The following is a 20,432-nucleotide window of genomic DNA, read 5'->3' on the forward strand; positions in this document are numbered from 1 at the left end:
CTGACCAACTGTGTAATATTACACAACTGGGGAAATTTTCACTCAAGCTCAGCTAATGAACATTTTATGCTCCAAAGAGTAAGGATGAATAATCTCTGAAATTATTTTAGTGTAACAGCAGATGGGGCCTACTATGGTTTTTAATCAAACTAAGAATTTAATTTACAGTATATTTTACAACCATGAAATCCATAGGTCAGATGTATGTTGAGTAATACTGAATTTTCCTTTATGTCATTTAAAAACATTTTGTACTTAATTTGACTGTCCCCTGGCTTTCATAATTTGAAGCAGTATCAAATAACAGCCTAACAGGTATTTTCCCAAGCACCCATTTTTACACACTTCTGTCCTATTTCCATTTATTCTTCCAGACTGTGTAAAGCTTTATCATTTGTGTTCAATTTTCTGCATGGTGAACAGTTCACTATATATATGGGACTACTCACAGTGTACAGCGCTAAGCATCTATGCAAATATTAGAATAATAATGAACTAAATGAGACGATACATCATTATTTTTAACTGGAGTTCTTTGATTTGTTTCTCTATATCTGTTTGGTTATACCTCCTAACTGTCCTCAGTGTAGACTGCCAATATAATATTTATTCGTGTTAATAATTTCTATCAGAAAAGGCAAGTTAAATTGAAGTCAGCTGTCTTTATTTTTTATAAAGGAATACATTTCTTATAATCTTATTTCTTTACTGTTTGTGCTTATGTATACGCCTACACGTGTGTATACTCTTCATTCTAGTTTTTTGTGTTGAGAAGCAAGGGGTGTTTATACAAGTGCTCTTGGAAACGGTGGGGATTGCTTTAATTAGAGTGGCTCCAAGATCTGCTCTCATTAAAGCGCTTGGAACATCATGTATATTAACATCCCCACACTGAAAAACAGCAGCCGCCGCCATCATTTTTTAGAATGGGGACACTGATGCATGTGACGTTGGAGTCTGCTGGAGTGCAGTAATTACTCCGACACGCTGTGATTACAACACAGCAGAGCAGCCTCACTGCAGGTGTATAGGCATCCAAGAGTTTTACATGTAGGCCCACTCCTGCAACTAGCTTCCCACAGGCAGATTCCTGCATCCCTACAGAGCTAAAGTAAACGTATTGAGCTCTGCATGGTCTCACGTGTGTGCTCAGATGGATCGAGTTACCCAATCACATCCTCAGACTGGGGACCATGTCATACAGGACACTTAGTATGTGTTAAATCTGCGAAAAGTTATGCAATGTTAAAGTTAGAACATGTTTTGAAAAGGTGCACAGTAATATTTTCTATGAACTCTAGCATGCACAGATCACAATCCATCAGTAAAGGGTTACTAAACAGCTATTTTGGCATGCTGCACTGGAGCAACTTTTCCCCAAATTTCTAAAAGTGGCCAAAAACAGCCCAGAAGAAAGTGCTAATTGACCAATTGTCTCACTGAGTATGAGAATTCCAATCCCTCCTAGACCTGGCATGGGATCTCCAACTCCCCCTGGACCAACTGTCCCACCTGTAATTAGATATCCTGGGGCTTCCTGAAGATGACAGGTGGAGGAACTGAATAAATCCTTGCCCTGGCTGCTCTAATCTATAGGCACTCTGTGCTTCAGCAGCAAGAGCTCCTGCCCTGGTAAGGCACTACTTTGAGGACCATGTTGCTGCCATTGTGTCATACTGGCCCACTTGCAGGAGGCACACATTATGCTGCATAAGATGTGGTGCAGTCAGACCTGCTGTCAGATGCCTTGTCACTGCTGGGCACTACCGATTTTGTTTGGACTGGCAGGAGCACCTCATGCTCAGAACCTGGGACAAAGAGCAGTAGTAGTGAAACTTTAGGATGTTCCATAGCACAGTCGTGGACCTTTGTGCCAAGCTGTCTCCCCTACTGCAGCACCATGACATTGGGCTTCCATGGTCTGTCCATCAAGAGACACATGGCCCTGGTAATTTGGAAGTTGCCAAACACCAACAGCCTCTGTTTTATCATCAACCAGTTCAGTGTGGGGCAGAAAACGAAAGTGGCCATACAAGAAGTGTGCAATGCCATACTTGAGTAGCTGGGGCCTAATTTCACCTGGCTCAAAGTCCCTCCATTCAAACAGATGGGCTTCCCAAAATGCACAGGGCCATCAAGGGGATCCATATACCCATTCTGTGCCTCCCTTGCTGCGGCTCAGATTACATAAATCAGAAGGGGTTCTTTTCAGTTATACTCTAGTGACTCATGAATCACCGGGGGCACTTCACTAACAGTGTTGGGTGGTCAGGCCAGATATACAATGCCCACATATTGAAGAACTTCAGTTTCCCAGAAATGATGGTACAGGGTGAGGTTGCCCCTGGTACTCCCACCACGCATTTCGGTGGACTGATCATTCCCCTTCGATTTTGAGGACACAACCTATCCCTTGCGCCCCTGGCTCATGAAGTTATAAATTGGCTGGCTGGGTCCCAATTAGAGTAATTGGATAACTCTTGCCACAGAAGGGAAGGACCACCCCTCCCATGGTGTTCAGCAGACCTCTTGCTCAGATCTATACTCCCTGCTTAGCATCCATCAACACCAGGCAAATGTAAGGCTCCTACTGGCTGAGGCAGCTGGAGTATTTGGCATGAATGTGGCATACCTGGCTCACTTCCTCTTGCTTCCACTAACCATGTGGTGGCAGCTGCTGACCAGGGAAGGGTGGGGGAAGATGGGCGGGAAGCAGCCAGCCTTCAAGGTAGCCCACGCTGACATGAGGCTGGTGGCATTGCTTCTTGTTGATCGGAGGAGGATAGGCGGCTGCAGTCTTGCAATTCTGGTGCAGGTTCTCTTCCACAGCAATAACCACCCTGCCCAAAAAACTTTCACAACTCTTGCGACAGACTGGAAGGATGCACAGGCCTCAAGGGTTAATTCCTGGCCCTCTGAGCTCCTCATCAGTTCCAGGAACTGGTGGTTCTAAGCTAGAGAAGTCTGCTGAACAATTTTTAACAGCTCCTCTGGCCAGTCCTGCCACTAGTGTCAGCTTGGTGTGCAGAGGGGTCCCCAAGCAACTCCAACATCTAATCTCACTGGTCCCCTGGAAATTTTTATTTATGAACATTCTCTGAGTGGGAATGTCCTTTTGTGTTCTTTGCATGTCATCAGCACTAAAACTTCCTGAGCGCTCACACACCAGAGAAAACGCTGAGGAGTGAAAAAGTAGAAGGAGCCTTGTGTGTGTTTCTATAGTTAGCACATACAGTGCAGCAGTGCTGGATTCCCATGCATACTTTTACAGGTGTATTTTGCATTGGACAGAATACAATGTCCCCTCCTTTCTAGTAAATTCCAAAGGCTGGGGGCAATCTGTACTGATTGCCATCTCTGCACCTAGGTACTTCCCTGGGTCATGCACCACCCCCAAACACTGATCACCCCACCAGTTGTCCTTTCTTCCCTGGAGTTGCTGGATATTACTAGAAGTAGGTGTTGGGTTGTCTATGTCCACCTGTTTGATGAGGACCTCATCAAGGCTGTCTCCATTTGGGCATCCTGGGCCTGGGTAGGGAACAAGTCCTCTGAAGAGGCATTCTCATGCTCCTCAACTGCCACTTTGGTAGCAGTTGATGGAGAAGAGATTCTCCCATCATTTTTGTCATTGTTCTTGTCATCGTGCTGTACTGCGCTTGCAGGTGAACAGCGCATAGTGTGGCAGGGAGTGATTGAGTGGTCCAGGAGAGGGTCCTCCTTGAGGACCCTGGACAGCAACTTGCAGACAGGGACTACGATCCTCATAGCACCAGAGATCTTGCTGGCATCTCTGCTCCAAACATACTGTGATTTCATGCACTTGATTTTAGTGCAGATTTTTTTGCCAGTCCCATTAGTGCCCCTAGAGCCATGAAGTGGGCTGTGATGCATTCATAGACCACCTGGTTTTGTCAGCTGACCTTCGTGCCCTTAGGGGTAGTAACAATGGGCACGTGTAACAACTATACACATGTACTGCGGGTGCTCTGACATGCTGTAATTGAGTTTGCTGGAGCATGGTAATTGCCATACTCCAGACTCTAGCATCACATGCATCAGTGTCCCCGTGCTGAAAAATGGCAGTGGGGCTGATTTAACTAAAGCTCGTTCGATGAACTTTAGTTGAAGTGCCCCCACCACCATTTTTCAGCACAGGTATGCTGATATATGTGATGCTCCAGGTGCTTTAATTAGGGTGGCTCTCAGAGCCACTATAATTAAAGTGTTTCCCCCTACCCCCAGGTCCCTGAACGTGTGTGTAAATGCTTAATGGTTCCAGCACCTTCTCACGACTTCAGTTCACAGCCCTTCTGCAGGGCTGAGAAGGACATTCTCTAGTGCAGTTCAGTTCACAAAGCTAGATGGATTACTGTTCACACTAGATCACTCAAGAAAAAGTGGCAGGCCTTAGTGAACCTTGAGGGTTTCAAAGGGTACTTAGGATGGTGTCATGTAGGCCATGGCCACCCCCCACCAGGGAAGTTGGGAGTGTCACCTTGGGACTGGTACCACCACCCTCCCCTTCCCTGGAAGCACAGTTCTGGTAGGTGGATAGAACAGGCCTTGAAGCAGAAGTGGGAGTACTAAGAGCAGTACATCCTGGGATTCTGGAGGGCTGCAAATTGCTCATATTAACTTCATGAAGCAGGCTGACATTTAACACATACTAAGTGTCCCATACTACTCTTAGTATGGGATAGACTGAAAACTGGTTTCCTGTGGCTACTTCCTGCAACATTTCTTCCAGAGATTATCCACTAAGGATGGAAAAGAATAGCTGCTAAACTACCCATATACAATGGGAAGAACAGGCTGAATAAAGGACTTAATCTTTTTCTTATTTCACTTTGCACATTTACTTACAGCTTTTAAAGTCAGAAAGAACCATGGACAAGTTCATTAGGGGGAGTTCACTAGGGAGCTTGCCCAAAAACTCTCACCTTCCATCACTATAAGCCTAGTGAGAGGAAGCAGGTTAGCAGGGAAAAGGGAATCTTTTGAGACCAAGGAGCAATAAATAGGCCAGCTTACAAAGAGTTTGCTAAGGAAGGTCTGCTTGGAAAGCAGGAAAGGAAGAGAGAGGCACTGGATTAAGATGCCCAGAGAAATGGCAGGAGGACATCCCAATACCAGAGCTATTGCCACTGCTAGCTCTTCCTCTGGTTGCACCTGTGAGCTGTCTGTCCAGGCAGGACTGCTCACCACTGAGACTTCCACCCAGGCACTGTGGAGAAAGTGGCTTGCAGGTTTCTTCCAGTGATAGCCAGGTGGAGGAGTGTCTGTGATGTAAGCAGTGCCTCCTGGTGATATCCCTCAGGAAGCAGGCAAGAGATCTATAGAAGGAGATGGCAAGACTCTGAAGCATCCTCCACCATAAGGACTTCATCGATTTGATGCTGAAGAACACCTCTAGAACTGCAGAAGGAGGACTGTCAGAGGTCCTGATACAGAAGAAAGAGGACATGGACTCCCAGGAAGGTAGAAGCTGGAAGCATCATCTCTACCTACAACAGTTTGCCTGGAGAACAATACAGAGCCCTAGCAACAGAGGAAAATGAGTACATTCCGTTGGTTGAAGAGGCCAGGCCACACATCCCCAAGATTGGGAGGATTGAGCCGTGGGGAACTCCACTGCCCACATCCCTCCAGGTCGAAAATCACCCATCCACCACTACTCTCTGGGTGTGGCCCTCCAACCAATTTGTGACCCATCTGACTGTGTAGGCATCAACACCTCAGCCGCTTAATTTTTTACTGAGAATGGGGTGAGAGACAGTGTTGAAGGCCTTCCTAAAGTCCAAAAAGACTACGTCCACTGTGACACCTGCATCCAAGGATTTTGTGACCTGGTCATAGAAAGCAACCAGGTTGGTTTGACAGGACCTGCCTCTAATGAACCTGTGTTGGCTGCCCTTAAGCATAATCTCCCCTCCTAGTCCCTCGCAGATGTGCTCCTGGATAATTTTCTCAAAGAGCTTCCGGACCAAGGTAAGACTAATGGGCCTATAGTTTCCTGAGTTCTCCTTCCTCCCTTTTTTGAAAATGGGGACCACATTGGCCCTTTTCCAGTCATTTGGCACCTTGCCAGAGCACCATAAGTGCTCATAAAGCCATGCCAGGGGCCCCTCAATACCCCTGCCAATTCTCTCAGCACCCTGGGGTGAAGATCATCTGGACCTGCTGATATGAACACGTCCTATCTCACCAGGAGTTCCCTAACTAGGTCCTCACAGACCTCGGCCTGGCTGTGCCTCTCTTGGGTCTGTCTGGAATCCCAGTAGTAAGAAGAAGGAGTTGTGCTTTAAAACGTGGTATGATTGCTAAGATCTCCAGTACGAAACTGAAGACAGGCCTGTTGAAAGTCTCTGGGTTTGGGTCAGAGGGGAGAACAACAATGGTGATGTCATAGTGGGTGTCTGCTGTAGACCACAAGACCAAGAGAATGTGGTGGGAGATGCTTTCTTCAAACAGCTAGTGCAAGTTTCCAGATCACCTGCCCTGGGGTCTTCATGGGGAATTCTGATCACCCTGACTTCTTCTGGTGGGGCAATACAACAGTGCACAGGCAATCCAGGAAGTTTTTGAAGAGCATTAGGGACAACTTCCTGGTGCAAGTGCTGGAGCAGTCAATTAGGGGCCATCCCCTTCTCAACCTGCTGCTCAGAAACAAGGAAGAATTGGTGGGGAACATAGAAGTGGATGGCAACTTGGGCAGCAGCAACCATGAGATGACTGAGTTCAGGATCCTGAGGAAAGGAAGGAAGGAAGCAGAGCAGTAGAGTAAAGACCCTGGACTTCAGAAAAGCAGATTTCAACTGACTCAGGGAACTGATGGGCAGGATCCCCTAGCAGAACAATCTGGGGGGGAAGGGAGTCCAGAAAAGTTGGTTGTATATTAAAAAAAAACTTACTGAGAACACAAGAACAAACCATCCCGATGTGTAGGAAGACCAGCAAGTATGGCAGAAAACCAGTTTGGCTCTTCAGTGAGCTAAAACACAAAAAGAAAGCTTACAAGAAGTGGAAACTTGGACAAATGACTAGGGAGGAGTATAAGAGAATTGCTCAGGCATGCAGGGATGAAATCAGGAATGCCACAGCACAACTGGAGTTGCAGCTAACAAGGGACATGAAGGGTAACAAGAAGGATTTCTACAAGTATGTCAGCAACAAGAGGAAGGCCAGGGAAAGTGGGAGTCCATTACTAAAGGGAGAAGCAACCTAGTGAGAGATGTTGTAGAAAAGGATGAAGTGCTCAATGCCTTTTTTACCTCAGTCTTCACAGACAAAGTCAGCTCCCAGACTACTGCACCTGGCAGCACAGTTTGGGGAGGAGGTGAGCAGTAAACAGTGGTGAAAAAACAGGTTAGGGACTGTTTAGAAAAGCTGGACATGTATGCGTCCAAGGGTCTAGATACGATGCACCTAAGGGTTCTGAGGGAGTTGGCCGATGTGACGTCAGAGCTGCTGGCCATTATCTTTGAAAACTCATGGCAATTGGGAGAGGTCCCAGATGACTGGAAAAGGGCAAATACAGTGCCCATCTTTAAAACAGGGAAGAAGGAGTATCTAGGGAACTATAGACAGGTAAGCCTCACCTCAGTCCCTGGAAAGATCATGGAGCAGGTCCTCAGTATCCATTTCTAAGCACTTGGAGAAGGTAGGGGTGATTACAAACAGTCAACTCAGATTCACCAAAGGTAAATCATGCCTGACCAATCTAATTGCCTTCTTATGACAAAAGGACTGGCTCTGGATGTGGGAAGAAAACTGGCCGTGATATACCTTGATTTCATATGGTTTTTGATATGGTTTCCCCCAACATTCTCAAAAGAAAGCTAAGGAAGTATGGGTTGGATGAACAGACTGCAAGATGGATAGAAAACTGGTTGGATCATCAGGCTAAGAGGCTTTAATGAATGGCTTGATGTCTAGCCAGTATCTAAGTGGAGTGCCCCAGGGATTAGTTCTGGATCTGGTTTTGTTCAATACCTTCATTAACAACCTCGAAGATGGGATGAAGTCCACCTTCAGCAAGTATGCAGATGACACCAAGTTGCAGGGAGTAATAGATACACTGGAGGGTAGGGCTAGGATTCAGAAAGACCTCAAAAAACTGGAGGACTGGCCCAAAAGAAATCTGCTGAGGTTCAATAAAGACAAGTGTAAGTCCTGCACTTAGGAAGGAACAATCCCATATTCAGGTGCAGGCTTGAGACTGGCTAAGCAGAAGCTCTGAAGAAAAGAACCCAAGGGTTTCAGTGGACAATATGCTGAATGTGCGCCAACAGTGTTCCCCTGTTGTCAAGAAGGCTAATGGCATACTGGGCTGCATTAGTAGGAGCATTGCCAGCAGATCAAGAAAAGCAATTCTTCCCCTCTATATGGCACTGACAAGGCCACATCTGGAGTACTGTGTCCAGTTTTGGGCCCCTCACTATGGAAAAGATATGGACAAATCAGAGAGTCCAGCAGAGAGAAATGAAAATGGTTACGGGGCTGGGCCACAATGACTTCTGATGAGAGGCTGAGGGACCTGGACTTATTTAGTCTGAATAAGAGACGACTGGGGGGTTTACTAGCATCCTTCAACTATGTGAAGGGTGATTCCAAAGAAGATGGAGCTAGACCGTTCTCAGTGGTGGCAAATAACAAAAAAAAAAAAAAAAAAGCAGCAATCATCTGAGACTGCAGCAAGGGAAGTTTAAGTTATATATTAAGAAAACTCTCTCACAAGGAGGGTAGTAAAGCATTGCAACAGGTTACCCAGAGAGGTTGTGGAATCTCCATCCCTGGAGGTTTTTAAGACCCGGCTAGACAAAGCCTTGGCTGCGATGATATAGTTGGGGATGGTCCTGCTTGAGGCATTCTTCTTCAGGTCCGAGGAGGAGCTTGCTTTTCTCTTCAGACCTGAAGAAGAAAGTCTTGCATTTGAAAGTTTGTCTAACATTATACCAACTATGCAACTGGCCTACTAAAAGATATCACCCCAAAAAATCTTTGCCACAAAGAATTTCTGGACCATCATAGTTAATATCATTAACATCACTCCAACACCAATATGGCAAAAATACCAATATATCACAGACCAGAAGAACTTTCTTTTCTTTTCTCACTACTATTAACATTTCAGTTTATATTTTAGTAAAGGTCCTCCCTGTGAAACAAAACTTCTATACCCAGCCCTAGATATTACTAAATATGTCTAAAAGGAATGTGATTAATATCAAGTAGCTACAAAAGGCTTGCATTAAAACCAAACAATGTTACATATGTTTAAACAGGCATTTGTTTATACTTTATTATTGAAACTGGGAGGTAGGAGAGGCACAAGTGTAGGATTTCTCATCTCAAAAGAGGACATGATGAAGAACTGAATGAATTTACTTCCATCATGCTCAGCATAAAGCAACTCAAATATTTCATTTCCGGTATAAGGATTTATTTTCAAATTGCAAAATCAGCACTTCTTTATGTGCAGCTGCAAATTGTTGGTCCTGCCATGAGAAAAAGAATGATATTCTTCACTTCCCTTGTTGTGATTATCAACAGTACAATTTTTCAGCTAATAACCATGACTACTGTTGACAGTGCTTCTTATTGTAGTTAGTTATATAAAATACAGCTGCACACTTTTCCTTTTCTTCCTAAGACTGATTTAGACCTCTGTATTTCAGTCTGGGAAACAGGAAGTGTGCAGGATTCATTTGAAGTCTACTATGTTTACTTGGAAGAGTTCAACAGCCTGACAGTGAAGATATGAGTAAGAATATATCTTTGATTATCATGTTACAACATATTCTGAATAGGTTCCTGTAAACAGACAAGGAACTTCGGGAGGAACAACCGGCACCATACCTACAGGTTGGGGAACTCCCCTCTTGTCAGCACGGAGGCGGAAAGGGATCCGGGAGTGATCATTGACTCCAAGATGAACATGGGCCGGCAGTGTGGAGAGGCAGTAAGGAAGGCCAACCGCACCTTGGCATGCATCCACAGATGCATCTCGAGCAGGTCCAAGGAGGTGATCCTTCCCCTCTATGCGGCACTGGTCAGGCCGCAGCTGGAGTACTGCGTCCAGTTCTGGGCGCCGCACTTCAAGAGGGATGTCGACGGCATCGAGAGGGTCCAGAGGAGGGCCACTCATATGATCAGGGGACAACAGGGCAGGCCCTATGAGGACAGGCTGCGGGACCTGAACCTGTTCAGCCTCCAAAAGAGAAGGCTGAGGGGGGATCTTGTGGCCTGTTATAAACTAGTCAGAGGGGATCAGCAGGCATTAGGGAAGTCACTGTTTCCCCGAGCACCGCCAGGAGTGACCAGGAATAACGGTCACAAGCTGGCAGAGAGTAGGTTTAGGTTAGATAACAGAAGGCGCTACTTCACAGTCAGGGCGGCTAGGGTCTGGAACCAGCTTCCAAGAGAAGTGGTGCAGGCTCCTACCCTGGGGGTGTTTAAGAAGAGGTTAGATGAACATCTAGCTGGGGTCATTTGACCCCAATACTCTTTCCTGCCATGGCAGGAGGTCGGACTAGATGATCTGCTCAGGTCCCTTCCGACCCTACAAACTATGAAACTATGAAACTTTGGTTCATAAATTAATATCAGAGAAGGTAAAAGAAAAGAAAATTAATCTTTATCCTGTAGTTTACCTATTCCTTAAGAAAGAAATTCAGTGCACCAGCATGAAACCCAAGTAATCAGACTTTTATGCAGGTGACCTGCACAAGAGTTTGAAGGAAGGGGCAGGGAAGAAATTCACTACCCACTTCACTAGGTCTATTTGGAAGCATTCCTGTGGTAAGCGTTCCAGTTTCTCGGTTAGAATACCCAAGTAGCACCACCATGCTGCTAGCTCAGGGCATTAAGGTATGTATCTCATGACCCCTCCCTTTGATTGCCAATCACCACTTTGTTCCCTGGCCTATACAAGCATCGCTGCAATGTGCCAGGAGTTCAGAGTCTCCCCTCCCTGATTATCAATTAGTGTCCCCATATCCCTGAAGTCACACCAATGGGATGAAGAGGCAAAAAAAGAATTTAAGATAACTTTATACAGTAAACTTTCCATGTGCCTCCAAGCTCTGCAGACCCAAAAGCACAGCCGTGTCTGCACAATGCCACAAGCACAGGGCCAGGTTAACTGACCATGACAACAGTGATGACCAGCCAGGTTTACACAGAGCAGCGTGGCATGGCCAAGGGCACTGCTCATAGGTACACCAAATTGATTGTTTAGATGTGGCTATAGGCAAGCAGGCAAAACTGATGTAGTTAAACATTGATACACCACAGAAAGTCCCTGTTCAGCAGGTGCCTATATAGACAAAGTGCCTCCCTGTTTGCCTGTAAAAGTTCCCTAGGCATCCCTTCCCTCAGCAAAGTGCTGACCCCAGAGAGACTCTTGCACAGGGTGAGTTTGACACCCCTTGATGACAGTGTGACATCTCTTCTTGTGTTTCCTTTTTCTGGCCCAAGGACTCTGGCACACTTTTCTACAAGGTGCACTGCTTTAATGGGAGGGGTAGAAAGTGCCTCTGCTCAGACTAATCTGTAACCCAGTGGTTAGACTAGTCTTTTGGGTAATGAAAAATATGGGTTTGATGCACTTGCTCAGGCTGTACAGAGAACGGACCCCAAGCCTCTTCTTTCCTGAGAAACTCAGCTCTAACCACTAGGCTATTACATTAAAAGTGTGCAGGGCCCACCCACTATCTCCTTTTCTGTCTATGTTTGATCCCTGCTCAGTTTCTGGAAAGTATGATGGTAGATTCTTATTGTCGGTAGATTCTTATTATCAGGAGATTGTCAGGAACCTGCTTAGAGAGGGGCGGGTTTTAAGAAATAATTCCCTGTGCAGTGGTTCTATTTGCTAGCTTTAGCCAGCATGCAACTAATCTAAATTGCCATTTGGAGGCACCTAACTTTCCTCATGCACTACATATATTGGGAGCTTAAGCACCTACTCAAGGTTCAGATACCAGATACATAAGAGTAACACTGTAGCGCCTAATTTTTAGGTGCCCTGGTACTTTAATTATGTAAGTGCCTTAACTATACAAAAATAATGATATAAAACGTATTTGTAAATGTTAGTTACAGCAGTTTTCCTCATATATAAAGCATGACATTTACACTCCTAGTTTCATTTCACTTGTAAACAAAACAAATAATACTTGTATTCTGACACTTTTTACCTTTTGAAACCAAGCTAACTATATGGATTTGTCTCCAGTTCATGGAATGAATCATTTGAATATCTTGTTTTATTAACACATGAAGTACAATTTGTTAATGCATCTATGTATCAAAAGGAAGAATCCAATAACAGGTTGTTCTTGCAAAAAACCTCAATATTTATAATTCAGCTGAAGCAGTGTATATCTGGAATAACTCCATTTACCTATGACATGCAGCTGAGATCTCTATCAGGTTAAGTAACTGATCATCTGATCAGTGATCCCATTTCTTTGACAAATTCTGCTTCTCCGAAAAGTCTAAACATTTATTTTTGCCTTGAAGGTTCCATTACAGCCCCTTGATGTCACATGGAAAATGCTTTGCAACAGATCTCCATTGTTTAGCATAGTCTTATGATTGAAGTGATGCTCAAAAAAATGGAGTTTGTATTTTGATATTGCTACAGAGAATGGATAATACAAAGTAAAATCCAAAAATTGTGAATATAAAAGTTCCTCAAACTATCAGATCTCCCAAAAAACAATTATTCAGTTTTGAGTCGTACAGTTTTGATTTTAGAAAGATGAGAAAAGGTATAAGCTCTGGTGAGATTTCTACCTATTTGGTTTGTTTTGGAATTCTTGTGCCAGGGCACCTTAATAAGTGAATGGAAGCAAACATAACTTTTTCATATATAATTTGCTGTTCAGAAAAGTCAGATGGACTAAAGACAGAATATGTTGGTGATCTGATGTTGAATGGGAGCTGCCTCTGCAGGTAGAGAAGAAATAAATACAACTAAACTAGGTATTCCTGTGGGTCAACTTTTTTTTCTAAACTAACTTGCCCAATGTGTATCCTAAATGCAACTTATGAAATCTTAGGATTTGACCAAAAGTTGCATACTCTTATATTGAAAAAGTTAATGACAAAAGTAGTCAGAGGAAGATTTATTGCAGGTGTATTATTTACCAGTGCAGCCTGCAGAGCCACATTTAAGCAAATCTATTCTCAACTAAATTGATCCAAGTCTTGTAGCTTTTCTACGTGGTGTCCCTTAGGAAAGTTAAGCCCAATTAAAAAAAAAAGACATGAATCAAAAGAACATTTAGTTAAACTACATTAAAACCCTGTGTGGCTGCTCCAACTCAGACAAGGAATATCCTTGCTTACTTAATTGCAGCTGATGCAAAGGCCATTAAGGCCAGGTACAGACATTACGCTTTTACTGGTATAAGTGATAGGAAACTGGTCTAAACCTGTAACAGAACAGAAGTTCAGCACACAGACTGGTTTAAAAAAATGGAGGAATCCAATCTAAGATTTGCCCTCTCCTCCCTAAGGCAAATGCTTGTTCTTTTTGCTACTGATCTAAACTGTGCCGTTTACAGCAAACCAGGCAACTTAGATTGATTCTTCGGCTTTTTGAAGGTCTGTCCTTAGCCTAATAGTTTAACTAAAGCACTTTAATTTTGGACCTTTTGTTAATTCAGTTTTCCCTTTCTTAGTGTCCCTGGGTAAGCAAGCCTATAGAGACATTTTATAAATTAATTTGACTGATTAGCAATATTCCTACTTTAGGTCATTGAATGACCAAATACATCACTTACAGAATATACATATGGCAAGACAACTTTTCATCAGAATATTCTTACCTCCACGATCCCGTGCTGCTAAATTTTGTCCCTTCTTCAATGTGATGTCCAACTGGTACATTCCCGGATTAGCTGACAGGAGATCTGCATTACTGGACCCAACTGCATTAGTTCTCTGAAAAAAAACCCAAAATAAAACCTGTAACCGGATGGTTCACAAAACACTATTAGCAAATTCACAGAAAAGTACTAATTATAACCCAAGTTATACAGGACAAATTGCAAATTGGAAAAGGGATCTAAAGCAACTACATGTCAGAAGAGAAATGGTTGTACTCATGGGGCACTTGTACATGTGATGCCATTACCATGTACACAAGACAAAATTGTCACATTGTGTGGCTTAATGGTGTCACACTGTACATGTGCAAGAGTTTGGCGTTTTTTAAAATGAGTCTGCATTGTTACAAATGAAATTATATCCTGATATAATTTAGTTTGCAATGGTGCATTGCAGCTATTAGTCAGCTCACCCCCCTGGGCCATGGGGGAGACGAGCAGGCTCTACAGAAAAAAAGGATTGGGTCCCTCACTGCGTGTGCCTTTACCAAGCACCTGCTGAAGGGAGAAGCAGTGAGGGACCCAATCCCTTCTTTGTTTTTGGCAGAGCCTGCCTGCTTCTTCTGTGGCCTAGGGCAAGCTGCTGGTGGGCTGAGAAGCTCCTGAGGTGTGGGGGACCCTGGTCCTTCCCTCCATGGCTACAGTGTTGCCCGGGGCTGCCTAGGCAGGCTGCAAGCAGGCTGAGTGCTGCCCCAGCTCAGAGGCAGCACCTGGCCCAATCCAACTCTTCCCCAAACCCAAGTTGGGGTAGCACCCGGCCTGCTAGCAAGCCCACCTCGGTGGCCTCAGTGGGTGCTGCCACCATCGAGGGAAGGACCAGGGCCACCAGCAGCTCAGGGGCTGCTTGGCCTACCAGCAGCTCACCCCCCAGCCATAGGCAGGCTCCACTGACAAAAAAAAAAACTGATAGAAAAATAAAACCCCTCCACTTCAATTAAAAACCCTCCATTTCAAATTAGGGGAGCAGAATGCAACCGTAAGCACTAAACCCCTGTCACATGTACAAGTGCTCATATACAGTAACTACTTAGAGAACATTGGGAACAAATATCTAGTACCATTGGACTATCCATGTCAATCACATTCTAACAGAATGATACCTTTTTAAATTCACACCAAAGTAACTACAGGTATTCTTTATAACCACCCATTCTTCTCCATGTCTATGTTCCATTAAATTATCTCTAGGTAGACCATACAGAGCACGGACAGACAAAGTCCAGCCCACGGGACAGATCCGGTCAGCAGCAGACACCATTTCCCAGCAGCCCCTGCCTGCATGGCTGGGGCAGTCTCCATGGAGACCCCAGCCAGCAGCACTGTGAAAGCTCAAGGCTGGGGTTGCCATGGAGACCAGCCCCAGCTGTGCTAGTAAACTGGTGGTAGACCAGGGCAGGGGGCTGCTCCAGAGCTACTAGAATCTTGCAATGGGGGCAGCTTGCTCCAGAGCCAGGGCAGAGCTGTGATCTGTAGTCTGAATGCTCCAGGCAGAGACATGCAAACAGGAGATCGCATCTCTGCGGTGACAGCCTGGTCCAGAGCAGGGGCAGAGCTGTAACCCCCTGCCTGAAGTGTGCAAGCTATAGATTGCAGCTCTGCCTTGACGCTGGAGCAAGCTGCCTCCATTGCAAGATCCCAGCAGCTCCAAAGCAGTCCCTGTAACAGGGAGCTCCCTTTGTCCAATCCCCTTCTGGGCACTGATATAACAAAAGCCCATTCCTGCCTACACCCCACCCCCTTTTGTGCGTTTCTCTTTCCTTCTAAGTACTGACAGAGACCTAGCACACTCATTGAATGGGTGTGGCAAAGCTCAGAGCAAGCCAGAAAGCTGAAATGGTTTTCTGTAGGAGAAACCTACAAACTACATCTACATATCAACTGAGCTAAGTGTCTCTAAAGAAAACAAAAGAACTAAAATATCCACTTCAAAGCAAATCCTGTAAGACAATTCCAATGTATTCTTATAATAGTTCTTGTAATACAAGGTATGACTTTAAAGAAAAATGCATTTGGTAAAAGGTATAAAACATAAAATACAGAATGCCAGGGCAAAGATGAGACATGAAATATAAAAATGCACTGTGAACAAAATATGAAAATGCAACGTGAGGTAGTGAGGATCAAAGGCCACTGGGGACAGTAAGTGCGTTAGGTTAGACGCAGTCATGTAGACTGATTTAGCATAAAACTTTAGGTTTGGGAAGCAGTTCTTAATCAAAGGAGGAATGTGTTCACCAGGATATATTGAGAGTCATGCTTTCAATGCACCTTGGCTTTTCTTGCCTAATCACTGGAATTGTATTGCTGTATTGGGCTAGTCCCCCTGAGTGAACGCAAGTATGTATGAATCAGTAGATAATTGCATGACAAAGCAATTGCCTCTGGCTGTTAGTTGACAAAAGTCTAGCCACAGGAATTTACCATTACAAAACTCTACTCTACAAGCCATTTTAAGCTAATCAAGCTACCTAAAACTTACAAGGACACAGCCACTGAGTCAGTCAAATCAAGGGTGGACTTCCAAAGCTGCACCATCGGGCAGAACCCCCCTCCGTGACTGTGACTAACAGCTGTTATGCACTACTCAAGACCCATGTGGGATAGCGACCTCCAGATTGGGCCACCAAGATAATGCTGGGGGATCACACAAGTCTGCCAGTGAAGGAATAAAAGGCAGTGAACCGTGACCCTCAGCAGTGCCCTCTCATTCAGCACCCAAACTACCAAGACAGAAGGACAAGCAGGCAACCCCCTCCTGGAGAAGACATTGCCTTGAAGGAAGCTGACCATCAACAGCAGGTCTGCAGCGCCTCAGAGAGATACATATACTAACACCAATGCTCTCACAATCACTGCAGCTACTATACTACATGGGTTTGAATGAGTGAATGCATGTGTGTGTGCGCGCATGCTAAGGTGACCACTACCCATCATAAACCCCCCAGAATTTGCATTTATAATGTTATTAAAACTTCACATCCTGTCTAATAAACTAGAATTTATGATGATCCTGCGAGTTGGTCCTTTGTAGCCAACAATCCCTGCTCTGCTCCACCTGCACTCTGCAGTCAGAGCAGCCATTTGCCCACCACTGATGTAGAGTACAACTTCACAGAAAGCACAGTCATTTTCAAAGTAGAGTCCCTATTTTTTATAGCTTTTGCAAATCCCTTTAATTTATAACTATCTAACTCTGATATTGTCATGTCAGATAAAAGTAAAGCATATGGGACAGAAATTGAACTTCACTTAGTTTAGGGAGTCCCTTTACTGAAGCAAATGGAGATGCACTGGTGTGAAATGAGAAGTGTTAAAAAGAACAGCTTTCTAGGCACTCATAATATTAGTGCTTTTAGCAAAATGTAAGGTGTTGCTTTTGACCTGAAAATCCCTTAAGGACCCACCATTATCTCCACTATCCAATCAAAGAGATCTCACTTATATCACTGAGAGTACTTCAGCTTTAGAGCTAATTTCCCATAACTTGACCTCAAACTTTTCCAGGCTTCATTCTAAACATTTATCTTGTTGAGTAGCCTACTGTGCATATTGCACAGCCATATGGATGTGTATGCTGAATGGGTGCTAGAATCACAAACTGTGCATGAGCATCAAACATGCCACTTAACAGAAAACAGCCATTTGGTCATATAAAGTGACACAGAATCCTACTTTATGTGGCTACAAGCTCAATATACTCATTTCGTTAATGAGTACAATGGTGATGCATAAGGCATGCACCCCTGAGAGTGCTGGTACACCCCCAGACCAGCCGGGCTCACTGCTTAGACAATGGGCAAGGGGGCAGGTGGGAGCATCAGTCCCCCCCTCACTGGAGAGGCACATGCCCCCCTCTGACTAAAGCGTCACCAGTCGCCCATAAATGAGTGTATTTGTATTTTATTTATTTCACAGTAATTAAACTAACTTGAGTAAATGTAATCAGCTTATGCAATGAATATTTTATCACATGATTTTTGGGCCCTGACAATAAATGTACCTGCAAGTTACAAACACGACAGAAAGGAACACAGATAGAATTCACTTCTCCATTCCTTCAAAAACCTTCTAAATTATAATTTTCCCTCCTTTAGTTTTTCTTAAGGTAATAATAAAAGAAAAATAGTAAAACAAATGTTGACTAAAAAATTTATCATAAGCAAGACAGTCTTGTAGCTATAATCCACAGACCTTAATACTAGCTTTTATCTTATAGTTGCTATAGGCACAAAGCTGACCAAAGCACATAGTGACATTCTCATATCTTGACAACATGTTCATGTTTACTATATTCCAGTCACATGATTCAGATAGACTATTATATTTTTTTCCTTTGGTTAAGACAGCTGTTCTGCTACACATCTTCCTTTTAGATATACAACTGATTTTGTGATTCCTGAGTCCTACCACTTCACAGGCAGAGTGCAACTGTTCACTCTTTACTTTTGTGATCAGTTTTCACTCATCTGTATAAGCTGATATTTGCCATTATAGGGAGAAGAGCTATATTTTTAAAATAAAAGTATTTAATGCTGAGTAGCTGTTCCATGCAAGAGGAGCAGCTCAGTGCTTGCAGACTAGCTCTGTCCTTATCTATCCATGATGACCATATGACATGATACTGAAATGATCCTGACATAAAATGTTCCAAAACAATAACAGTAATTTAAAAATAAAACAAACTGTTTCCTGCCCACTATCTTATTTTTCACTTTCAGGGAGTATATGAAACAGAAGATATACCACCTGCTGTAGCACTTAACTCTTCCTTGACTTCTTTCCTGCCTGTGCCCCATCACTTAGATGTTCTTAGAGTGGTTTCTTTTACGCATCTCCAGAGAAGTATTTCCTGTTTGTTTCTATTTTGTTTTGTTTGGGGGAGGGAGGGGAGAAAAGTGCAAGATAAGTGGGATGGTAAGAACACTGCAAAGTGAGCAAGGCATTTTGAATTCTTGTTAGAGTTTTGTTTACAACCATTAAATTGTAATCCAAATGGAAAGGAGTTCTTGACAGACAAAGAGAACAGGTCAATGAGAGAACAGGTAAAGCAGATATATAGAATGTGCATGAAGTTATACTGGCAAATAATGTTAGAAACATTAACAGAGTGATATTAACAGTTTGTTAAACTGTATAAGGTCAAGTCAGTATCTTACATAGCGTGGGGCTTGTACAAGGAAAAGATTAAAAATGGAGATTGAAATTGGGGCTTGTACAAGGAAACGATTAAAAACAGAGATTGAAATTATAGAAGAAACTATGAAATGAACCATTTAAGCAAAAAAGCGTTTATAAATGTAACACAGAAGTCCATAGAAAATGGCAATTAGGAATAAATGCTACTCTCTTTTCTGGAAATAAATGTGAAGACTGATGTTTATGATCAGGATTATCAACCATGTTATGGTATAAATGCTGAATACTTGGAGATCAAAATTTGCTATGGCTGAAATATTTAAAAATATTTTAAACTTGCATTTAGGTCTTTGTCATTGCATCTTGAGTCTTACTGACATTTTGTGTCCACATCAGTTGCTTGCTATGCACTCAAGACTATTATAGCCTATTGCCTTCACAATAGATTAAAAATGAATATCAGCATACAGCTATGGAAAGAGCTTTCAGACTACATTTCACCTGTCACATAAATAAAATGCAAATCAGGAAAAGTTTATTAGCTACAAGAAACCTCAATGTCCATCACAGCATAACATCATTTCTGTTTCTACAGTTTAATAGCTTCACCAATAATTTTTCAAAACTTGCGCATTCCACATAATCACTTGAAATGCAAAATAGCTGCTTGTCTTCTATGAATCTAGACTAAAGACATCACAACAAGATTTGTTGTGACATATGTATGCAATTCCTTAAAGCTGGCACCACCAGATGATGCCAAGTCCTCTCAAGAAGGGGATTGTGAAAAAAATACCATCTTCTATAATCCTGTAAAATGTATTGAACATTTTTAATATCATTTTATCTTCACTATGAAACCATTAATAAAATGTTGGGATGATGGACAAAAAGTGACATGGTCTTTTGACATTAATCAAGATGTTAATCATTAAGACAACAAACATCCTCTGAGGACAAAACAGCAGGAACACTCACCTTTCAGCTACATAATTTATTTCTGCAATGCAAAAGTCTTACAAGTTTATAGTATCATAGAAAGTTAGGGTTGGAAGGGACCTCAGGAGGTCCTCTAGTCCAAACCCCAGATCAAAGCAGGACCATCCCCAACTGGATCATCCCAGCCAAAGCTTCATCTAGCTGGGTCTTAAAAACCTCCAAGGATGGAGCTTCCACCACCTCTCTAGGTAACCTCGTTCAGTGTTTTTCTACTCTCCTGAGAAAATTCTTCCTAATATCTAACCGCAACTTCCCATACTGCAACTTGAGACCATTGCTCCTTTATTTTCTTCTGCCACCACTAAGCACAGTCTAGCTCCATCCTCTTTTGAACCCCACTTCAGGTAGGTGAACCCTCAGTCTTCTCTTACCTAGACTAAATAAGAGCAGCTCCCCTAG

General features: G+C 43.4%; 1 protein-coding gene across 1 annotated transcript in view; it reads right to left on the reverse strand.

The window, feature by feature from the left end:
* Positions 1 to 20,432, reverse strand: part of MCTP1 (multiple C2 and transmembrane domain containing 1) — a 500,289-nt gene that overhangs the window by 292,419 nt on the left and 187,438 nt on the right. Inside the window, exon 3 of the mRNA XM_090038277.1 lies at positions 13,839 to 13,953. Within this exon, the coding sequence (XP_089894403.1) occupies positions 13,839 to 13,953 (115 nt within the window). The remainder of the gene's footprint in view (positions 1 to 13,838; positions 13,954 to 20,432) is intronic.

This window comes from Crocodylus siamensis, chromosome 3, assembly GCF_052110815.1.
Source record: "Crocodylus siamensis isolate JL-2025a chromosome 3, ASM5211081v1, whole genome shotgun sequence".
NCBI lineage: Eukaryota > Metazoa > Chordata > Crocodylia > Crocodylidae > Crocodylus > Crocodylus siamensis.